At 39.6% G+C, this 11,370-nt stretch overlaps 1 protein-coding gene across 1 annotated transcript; it reads left to right on the top strand.

Moving 5' to 3' along the window:
- The first annotated feature begins 10,962 nt into the window (after positions 1–10,962).
- Positions 10,963–11,322, top strand: LOC103721477 (protein BIC1-like). The gene has a single exon (XM_008811719.2). It carries the CDS (start codon positions 10,963–10,965, stop codon positions 11,320–11,322), a length of 360 nt encoding a protein of 119 aa, XP_008809941.2.
- The last annotated feature ends 48 nt before the right edge of the window (positions 11,323–11,370 follow it).

An 11,370-nucleotide genomic window follows, 5' to 3' on the forward strand; every position in this document is an offset into this window, starting at 1 on the left:
TTCGCAATCAATACTAGACAACCAAGATCAAATTGAAACATGTAGAAGTACTGCCACTGCAATAGAAGAGATTCGAGTAGTTGAAGTAAGAGAGAACTAAAGGCACAATGAAAGTGAGCATCTAGCTACAATAGGCATTGATACCTTAGCTACTGCTATTGCAAATAATAACTATATCGGGATAAATGATGAAACTTTATTTCTAGAGGAGCAGGAAAACAGATACTAAAATTTATGATTTTGAGAGCGGCTATCATAGTATTTATAATAGTAATTCTAAGGATGATGATGAAAATATCATAGAATACGAGAGAGAGCCATATGAGATGGACACTAACATGACCGTAGAGGCAAAATATACAAGTCGAGAACATTTCAAGGTGGCACTGAGTTAGTATGCTATATTGAATGAATTTGCCGTAAGAGTTCTCAAAAGTAAGTCTGGTAGAATGACAGTGAGTTGCAAAGATGAAGCTTATAATTGGAGGCTTCATATTTCACTATTATGCGATGGTCATACATTTTAGATATTATCGTTAAAATATGTTAATGCTTATGGAAAATATTACATAAAATCAGCATCACTGTAGCAGGCTCCAATAATTTCTAGTTTGCGGCTTGTTTTTTTTAACATGAACACGTCAGAACATTGCGTGGGTGAAGGAAAGCGTGGAAGCAGGGTTTCATAGTCCCAACCATAATAAATGCAAGAAAGCTGTCAACATACATCAATCCAATTCAATGGAAAAGAAAGGCACTTTTTATTTTTCAGCCACACAAGCGTATTGGAGCCGCTAGTCTCCCTCGCGATCGCGATCCCGATCCGCAGGAAAAGAAAGTAAGGGTAAAATCGTTATTACAAAATTTTATTTAATTTTTAATTTATATAAGTATATTTTTTTAACGGTGTTAGAATAATCGTTAGATTAAAATATTTATATAACAACAGTATTCTATAAAGATATAAATATAAATATCAATTTTAAGAGGATACATATGTAAATTTGAATATTTAAAGAAAATTCATCCAAAAAATTCTAAACTGAAATAAGATAAAAGAGAATGAGAAGGCAAAAGCAAATAAACTGATGAGTGTTTCATTGGGCAAGGGTCCTTTCGAGAGTTACATCCTAATATTTATATAATCTATTTTAATAATTAAGCAACTGCTTATTTCTCGGTTGACACTTGCCTCGCTTAACTCCCACTTTCCTCTAGCGGATTCAACGGTCAGTTTCAATCATCCTCCACTTTCCATGATTTAATAATCAGCGATATCCTTTGCCGCGTCGCAATTCCTTTGCTTGGGTGAAGATTCAGTCTCTCGGCATAATTATTTTTTTAAAAAAATATATATTTAAAAATCCTAACCTCGAGTAAGAAGAAGAAGAAGAGGCGAGGAAAGGAGCCATCGTAGATTTTGATGAGGAGCAGCCGATAAAAAGAAGGAGAAGTTCACCAGATTTTGATTATGTCTAGCTTGTCGTGTTTCCTCCGATTGATCTTGGCGCGCATTGTCGCCGCCATCATAGAAATTTCCACTAAAACACAAGATATCTTCAAAACTGGACAAAATAAAAAAAGATCGGGAGGAGAGTTTAATACTCACGAGATCTGAAGTTGATGGGAAAATATCTCCTTTCAAGAAGTTGACGTGCTATTCTAGTCTCCGGCGGCCGCCCTAGGAGGAACCGGACACAGGCCTGGACACGGTCATCGAAGAGGAGCTCCAGCACCACTAGAAGCATCTCTAGGGCGTCGGCTATCGAACAGATCGTGCCGGCGAAGTCAAGGGTGTGAAGGAGGGGGAGAACGACAGCATAAGCGTCGAATAGGGGGCAGCCAAGGTCGCCGGAGGGGAAGATTTTGAGGAAAAGCTGCTGGATCCCGTCTCCGTCAGGGTCCGGGTGGTGCCATCGGTCAGGGACAAAATGGCCTCCGATGATGCTTTAGAGAAAGCGTCGTGGGGGCACACCGGTTGTAAAATGGCCTCCAACGACGCTTTGGGCGGCCCAGTGTTTTTTTTTTAGGGGGGGAGGAGGAGGGGCAAAATGGCCTCCGATGACGCTTTAGAGAAAGTGTCGTGGGGTGGCCTGGTATGTTGGAGGCAAAATAGCCTCCGACGATGTTTTAGAGAAAGCATCGTTGTGGGTGGAGTTCGGTTGGACTCCGACGATGTTTTTAAGCGTCGTTTAATCATTCCATTTGGCCCACGATGCTATCCAATGGGCTCATTGTATCATCACTGCCGATGCTATTTTAAAGGGTCGGCAAATTTTGATGTTGGAGCCAAAATTACCTTCATGTCTATCTAGCATTGGCATGTAAATGTCGAGATAACCAACTTTTTCTATAGTATTAGCCTCAAGTTCAATACTTGGCCTTTGGACAAGTCCTCTTCGCTCGACCTACATCCTTGATTCACGTCTTTAATGATTATTTGGCTTGACTTGGCCAGCATTCTTTCCACTCGACTCGTTGGATGTCATGTAGTAGTTTAATTATTTCGAATCGTTCCTTTTAGTTTGTTCAGCCTGTTCGCATGGCACAGTTGGAGCAACCCTATAACCAAAGTTCCAGCATTTCAATTTCCAACCCCTAAACCATCTTGTTTGTCGACTCCAGGTACTCAGTCGAAGGGCCCTCAACCATTACCTTTTCTTGGTATTGCCGCATGGCTATGCACATGTTGATCCCTAGCTGCAATTATCTGTCAGAATACAGTATAAACAATGCCCTCATATCTTATTAGCCATTGATTAGACGGATGATGAGATGTTTCAGACATTATATCCATGTTTTTGTTGAATGCCAATGCCAATAGTATCTCAAATAAATTCATCTATGGGGATTCCCACATCTCTTTAGGATTTATCTTTACCTCCATTTATGGCACCACCGGATTTGTCTCCTCTACCTCTATGAAGTGAGCATGTGTTCGTGTGCAATAGGTCATTCCTCAAAAACTGTTGCCTTTTGATTCCCTAAGATCCTATAATCAAACCGAATCCTCCTGGAGTACACCATGGTATGTGGGGTACCAATGGGTTATAAATTAACACATCTCTTCCTTCATTCTCATCATCTCCTACGTCCCCTAGACTTTTGTCATCATCCTTGTTTTTCCTTGAACCATCTTCTATGGATCCTGAGACCCCGTTTGAAGCCATTGCTTAGTGGAGGCAACAATAGCTCGAACACCTTTTCTTCCATTTTCTCCCAATTGTCCTTGCTCTAGGCCTACCAAGACCAATCTTTGGGACCTTTCGTTTGACCAAGTCTCCCAGAATAAAATTATTGTTTGGGAAGCAAACGGTCTCCTAGACATTTAATCTCTTCAAAAATCTCCTCCTGTTGCTAATGGGCCCATGATTTTTGTTGCTATCTAGTTTTGATCTCGCTCAACCAATTTTCTGCACCTCAAGCATACCATGTTCAGCCCCGGTCTTCTAGATTTAGGGGTCCTCCTAAACCTTAGACCCATCAGGTGAAGTGTTCGCTACCAACATCCCGGTTGAAGTCCTAGAGGATGAATTTGGTATGGACCTGGGCAAAATAGCTAACCATGCTTCTTACATGAAGGCCTTTTGCCAGCGAAATGGGCCAGTCTCCCAATAGCAATATGTAGCTTTTTTCCTTGTTTGAGTTTGTAGACTCCTCTTATATTCTCGATCAATCAATATGGTAAAGGCATGCCCCATGCCTTTGACTGGCCGTTGCCCTGCCAGAGATTGTTTCATGTATTCCAAGGTTTGAGCCTCCAAAATTTCTAACCCGATGAAGAACGCACTACAAGAGTAACATCTTAAATTCCACAACCTGAATGCTCCAACAAAAAGAGAACACAACAAGAAGCAAGAAGAGAATTTTTGGTGCACCTTGAAACTAGAGAGGAGGGGGGCCTTAAGCCAGGTGTTACTGCTAGGCCATGAGGGGGATCGCCTATTGAGGGCGCCCTCCCTTTATTACATCTTCCACTCGCACACAGTGGGCACGACCCTAGTCATGTATCTTCTTAAGTGTTCTCAATCTTGTTCATACTAGCAGATAGGTTGTGCGACCACCAAGCACATATGTAGAAAAAATGTGGAAGCACTACACCAAATCTCTCACCAGAAAAGACCAGCATAGCAACATCCCTAAGTATCTTGTTATGCCCTAGACCTATTCAGATATACCAGATCAAGCCTTTTTTTAAAACCCTCTCAAGTATAAATACTCAAAACAATGCTTGACCTTTACCCCATTATCGTGATGTATTCACGATTATGTCACTTACCCTATAGTGCCATAACCTGTCGCAGCAAATATACTCACTGATGTGTCAACGAATAGTCTTTCCTTCGCCCTTATATCACTTAACCTTAACCTAATCTCTTTTCCAGCAATGTCCTTTTGACTATATCAATCATAGTCATAGGCAGCATACTAGAGTAGCTGGCATCAAAATCATAGTCTTATGACATAGTCAAAAGTAAATAAGGGCATAAAATAAGTTATTAAAATAACTCAAGGACTCAAACAGTGAGGAAGCAGGGTTTCATTCACTCACTTTCCATAATTGGTTGTATAAGCATATGTAGTATGAAATACATGCTACGATGGAGTTCTCTTTGATAAAGAGCGTATGTCTAAACTCTAAAACATCGTACAGATCTTAATCTAGTCGCTCATCAAGTACCTAAGCCGAGTTGTCAATTTGCTTGCCTCTCCAAGGCACCAAATGAAGATGTCACATCTGGCTAGAACATAAGCTACAAGGAATGTGGGATATCCATGCATGGTCTTTACAAGATAGACCTCATCTTAGCTCCGACTAAGGCGACATTTAATTGTGTCAACAATTCTTCTTGAACTAAAAAAGTATCAAGAGGCACAATGTCTCATCTCTGGTCGCTTCCAAGTGCTAGGGGCGATTGCTCGTGTGAGTGAGCCAATCTAGCTTGTTGACATACCTTTTATATCTTATGTTTAAACGTATGAAAAATGTGTGTAAATCAATTTATGAATAACATCATATTCATTGATATTTCAAAATGAGTACAACTCATAGTCAATTGAATTACAATTTATGCAACCCTAAACTTTTAACATGTACCTTAAAAGCATCTCTTGTTATAGGCTTAGTCAAGGGGTCCGCAACCATGCGACTCATAGAAATATACTTTAGGATCACCTTCTTATGCGCAATCATATCTCTCACGTAGTGATATCTTATGTCAATATGTTTGGTTATTCCATGATACTTATGATCCTTAGTATAGGTAATTGCTGCCGTACTATCACAATGAATCATCACAGGATCTGAAGCATCCTTGATAACTCTAAGGTGCTGAAGGAACCTCCTCAACCAAACTGTTTCTTGAATAGTTGTTAAACATGCTACATATTCTGACTCCATGGTCGATAAAGCTATACAGGGTTGTTTCTTGCTATTCTAGGTAATGGTGCCATTATTATGCAAGAAAGCATATCCAAAAGTCGATTTGCGCTCATCCAGATCGCTGCCCCAATCAGCATCAATGTAGCCAACAAGCAACAATTCTAAACTCTGATAGTAGAGCACATAGTCCATTGTCCCCGTGAGGTATCTTAAAACTCTCTTGACAGCTTTCCAATGAAGAAACCTGGGGTTGGACTGAAATATGCTAACTAAGCCAATCGAATAATATATATCCGATCGTGTATACATCATAGCGCACATCAAACTACCTACAACACTGGCATAGGAAACATGAAACATTTCTTCAATTTTATCTAAAGTCTTAGGATACATTCCTTGACATAAGTTTTCACCTTTCGCTATAGAAGTGTCAATAAGCTTACAGTTATACATATAGAAGCATTTAAGAACCTTTTCAACATAGGTCTTTTGAGACATGCCCAGAAGTCTCTTTGAGCGATCTCTAAAGATTTTAACTCCTAGAATGTAGTCTGCCTCATCCATATTCTTCATTTTAAAATTGGAGGATAGCCATTCTTGTGCGGCAACAATTAATTCCTTATCATTTCCGGCCAATAAGATATCATCAAAATGATGACAAAATTGAATTAGCTTTTGGATATTGCTCATCACGGTTACCATATAGGATTGAGAAACTGAAATTATCTTTGATGGAAATCTTACACAAAGTAGGAAAACAACTTCTTAAGAAGAGTCAGCTTAGCTTAAAAATCATATGATATGCTTATTTTTTTCTAAATTTTTTCTCCATTTGAGAGAAGGCAGAGATTTCTCTTTCCCATCTTGTTAATAGGTATAATATATAATATAAAAAGAGATTGTGGATCAAATGGGTTGTGGGTTACAGGGCTCAACCCGTTAATAGGCTAAAGGGTCCCAACCTAATGTATAGGTCTAGAGTTCTTGTTGCCCTAACTTGACCTCCTTAGATCTTGCCATCCCTAGCTTAGACCATACCTAGTTCATAAAAAGAGGCCACGGATGTGGAAGTCAAAATGACCACTACTTCGAGCAAAATGTCACGGGCTCATAGCCCAAAAACTTAAGATATTGGGTGGAGCATCAACCTAGGCTAATAAATTCATATGACATCTCTTTTATAATTTAAAATGGGGCTTGTCCAACGAGGAGGGCCTATCCATAGCCCAGAGTCCTCCTGAATTCTAGGTTCGAGAGGTCCACATAATTAATAAAAATGGTGATCAAAATGGACCTAACTCCCATACCATAGTCTATTTATTAATTAACGTGAAACTATGATAAAAGGCAACCTCCATGAACTCTTAACAATTCCAGCAGCCTTCGTGCTTCCGCGTTATGATCAACATGGTGACCCTCTCTTTTGAGAGACGCTGGCTGCGCGTCAAGACGGTTCATATTCTAGTGGCTGATGTGTGAGCGAATGATCATCGACGAGAATCTGTGCGCAGCTTCAAATATCCAATCAAATATTTGCACTCCATTGGCCCAAAACCCCAAACCGAACGTCCACCGCTCATGGAATCGACTCAGCTAGCTTGTCTTCGCAGACAACGGCAGCCACTCGACCGCAGGGTAGCAGTGTGGACACGTACACTCTCCATGCACCATATGAAAACAATGGCCCCCCAACCTGTGCTTTCCTTTCCCGACCTGCTTTTGCTTCCCCACGCTACATTATAAGCTGTCATCAGGGGCCTTTCCTGGCTTCTAGCTCTTGAAACAAGAACCAAGTAGCAGCAGCAGTAGGAAGAGGATCCAATGCCAGCACCAGAGAGTGTTCAATTGGAGGATCTGAAAAAGCCCGGCGGCCGTGATGCAGATTCGGAGGATTCAAGTGGAGAGAAGCCACGGTGCCAGGCGACGAAAAAACGCCGGACGGATGCCTCGAGGGATCAAGCTGGCTTGGAAGATTCTGGGCGTGAGAGGCTGAGAAGGCACAGATTCGAGATGGCCAGGAGTATTTGTATATCAGATACTTGGGGGCAGGAGAGCCTCCTGAAGGATTGGACAGATTGCTCAGCCTTCAGTACCTCCTTCATCCCCAAGGGAATAGCATCAGCCCGTGAGGCGTTGGTTGCGGAGTTCCGGCGAGCAAGCTCCAAAGGGTTAAAAGTAGAGAATCGCTGTTGAATTGGAGTCTCGAGATCATCAATATAATGTCAATTCTAGTTTATTTTCTTTTGTCATCTTAGATGAGGTCAAACCACTGGGACTTTACCAACATGGCAGGATGATGTTGATGATGAGGAATTAGTTGGGTTTTCATGACATATATAGCTTGATAATTCTTACCAGATCAGGACAATTCTTAACAAATCTGTGTAATGTTAACAAATCTATTTATTTACAATCAAATCTTTCTTTGGTGGAACATTCAAGCCTCTCTCTCTCTCTCTCACTCATGCACACACATGTATGCATAGCAAAGTTACGCTCTTGAACTTGGTAAACACGTCTATATTGAAGCTACGAAGAAGAAGAATGCATGAAGTGCTAGAGCTAGAGAAAAAGTTTTCAATATGCCAACGGATTCTCTCTCTACCCAGTAGTTTAGAGATACAAAACTGCATTCAACCAAGTTTATCTTACCATCTGCAAAGTCGGCTTATACAATTTCTTTTGAATACAAGATTAAGGGTGGCCAAAAGAAATAATTTGATAAGATAACCGAGTAAAATAGCTATGCTACAAGTCTCATAGCAGCACTTTGAGACTATTGTGTGCTTGACATTTCAACTCCTATGCAGACCCATAAATTAAATTAAAGACATCAGACATAGGCCTGCACGCTGCAAAAATTATCATCAGGGTACTTCCGATAGTTCCCATACCTTTATTATCCCATCATCATCATTAGCTGAGGCCAGAAGTTTAGGTTCCTGAGGTTTTAAATATAGGAACATAAAGTTAGGGCGTCTACTCAATCGATAAAAACATATATAAAGTGAGTACTTCCAGAACAGCACAGGAAAAATGTAAGATTAATTGGGTGATTGCAAGGTCAATTAAAAAGCAAAAGAAGTTCACCTTTGGATTCTTTTGCACTGAGTTTACATCCATGTCATGGGCCTTTTCTTTCTTAAGCAGTAATTTGTAAGATGGTACATCAACCTGAGGCATATATAACGTAAGATGTCAGAGATCTTGGACTACATTTTCAACACCTCTGCGGAGGAGTGAGCACAAGAGAAGTAAATATTTATAGTTGTCCAAAAAAGATAAGAAAACAGTGAGCATGATGGAAAATTTTATTGGGGCAATTTGGAAGAACAATAGTATCTTCATTTCATAGTGACAGATTATGATGGATGTCTTTAAGTTCTGGATCCATAGCTACACACTGTAAGTTTCCATCCAAAACAGTTGAGGTTCCCCATGATATTACAAGCACGCTAAAAACCTAGGAAATGATCGATTTTTTTTTTAAATATTTTTTTCTAGAATTTTTCTCAATGTGGGAGAAGGCAGAGATTTCTCTTCCATGTTCTGTTAATAGGTGTAATATATAATAATAATAATAAGAGATTGTGGATCAAATAGGTCGTGGGTCATGGGGGTCAACCCATCAATAAGTATAGGCGAAAGGGCCAACCTAATATTAATCTGACGTGTCAAGTATAGGTCTAGAGTTCTTGTTGCCCTAACTTGACCTAATTAGATCTATTGCCATCCCTATTTTAGACCCTACCTGGTTCATTTCAAATGGGATGAAATGAGCAAAAGGAGGGCATGGATGTGGAAAACAAAGTGACCACCACTTCGAGCAAAGTTTGGCTTAGGCTAAAAAACTCATATGATATCCTTTTTATTACTCAAAATAGGACTATAAAATCTCTTCCACCCAAACTCATGACACCCTCATCACAATTGGTTGCTGATCGGGAGAGGAGGGTCCATCCATAGCCCAATCCTCCTCAATCCTAATATATCTTAATGAGCGAACCACGTAATTAATAAAGATTGTAACCTATAATGGACCTAACTTTGATATTATTTGTCATAAATTTATAATCCAAAAGCTTATGCTGTTAGGAGGAAGAGCAGCCCAAGTTTATAAGCCGAATGATACTTTTTTTTATGAATCAATAAAGAATTATGAAAAAAAGGCAACCTCTATGGACTCTCAGCAATTCCAGCAACCGCTTTCGTACTTCCACATCCGCTTTCGGACTTCCATTGGGTGGATTAGTAAAATATTCCTGATCACCATTAGACAATGCAGCTTTATGCGGACGGAACTATGGTGACCATCTCTTTCGAGAGATGCTGGCTGTGCGTCATGATCAACATGTTCCAACCCTCAAGATGGATTATATTCTAGGCCTTGATGTATGTGGAAATGATCGTGGACACGAATCTGTGTGTAGCTGCAAATATCCAATCAAATATTTGCACTCGATCGGCCCAAAATCCCAAAACCAGTGCTCACCGCATAAGGGGTTGACTCGGCTACTTTTTGGAGCATTTGGTATGGAGTGATCATCCCAAAATCAAGAGTGATGTGGATGAAGGTGATGAGATTATTGCCTTTGGCTGCACCATAATGATACTATATGATGATAATCCTAAATCATCCCCATCTCTCAAATCATCTTATAACCCAATAATGAGATTTTCGTTCTTGAGGTCGGAAATCTAAGACCACCCCAGGACAGTAATCTTGGGCTAAAAGTTGAGGGCAAAAATGCTCCTCAGTTCGCAAAAAAAATTAGTATATCAATATACTATTAAATTATATTATATTTATGGTATATTATATTATAATATATTATTAATTATATTATTTTTATATTATTATACAATGATAATTTTAAATTATAGTAGAAATATATTATTGTACTTTATGTTTATATAATGAAAGTGTTTAATACCTTACTTCTATTTATCTTATTTTTTAATCAAAATAATTATTAGAGTTAAAACAATATATTACAAGTATAAATAAAAATATCAATTCTATAATAATAATAATTAACATATCTTATAGTATTAATAATTTATAGGACTAATAAATATATTTTTATAGAATATATTAAAAACTAATATATTCATAAATATATTAATATTTTATATAATTAATAAATATATTTTTATATGATGAGTGATTTTGAATTTTTATGAAATACCAAAAAGATTACTCGTGGATACCTAAAAATCTTTAATCACTATAATATAGTATACCATATGTGGTGATCTTAAATCATCGGAGATCACATTACTCTGGAATAAAGATTACTACAGATCTATGATCACCTTGGTGATTTCATTTGGGTCATCTAACACTACCTTTGGGTATGATGGTAGCCACTCGGCCATAGGGTAGCACCGCAGACACGTGCCCTCTCCACACACCATGTGAAAACAATTGGTTCCCACTGTGCTTTCCGTCCCCCACCCATCTCCCTACCTGCTTTTGCTTCCACACGCTGCATTATAAGCTGTCATTAGTGGCCTTTCCTGGCTTCCAGCCCTTGAAACAAGAACCAAATAGCAGCAGTAGGATCTGATATATTCCAATGCCAGCACCAGAGAGTACTCAATTGGAGGATCTGAAAAAGCGCAGCGGGCGTGAAGCAGCTTCAAAGGATTCAAGTGGAAAGAAGCAGCGGTGCCCGGCATTGGAAAAACGCCGGACGGATGCCTCAAGGGACCAAGCTGGCTTGGAAGATTCTGGGCGAGAAAGGCTAAGAAGGCACAGGTTCGAGATGGCCAGGAGTATTTGTATGCCAGATACTTGGGAGCAGGAGGGACTACTGAAGGATTGGACAGATTCCTCAGCCTTCAGTACCTCCTTCGTCTCCAAGGGAATAGCATCAGCCCGTGAGGCGTTGGTTGAGGAATTCCGGCGGGCAAATTCTGGCGGGTTAAAAGTATAGAATCGCTGTTGAATTGGAGTCTCGAGGATCATCGATTTCATGTCGATT

Source organism: Phoenix dactylifera, unplaced genomic scaffold, assembly GCF_009389715.1.
Source record: "Phoenix dactylifera cultivar Barhee BC4 unplaced genomic scaffold, palm_55x_up_171113_PBpolish2nd_filt_p 001279F, whole genome shotgun sequence".
NCBI classification, from domain to species: Eukaryota; Viridiplantae; Streptophyta; class Magnoliopsida; order Arecales; family Arecaceae; genus Phoenix; species Phoenix dactylifera.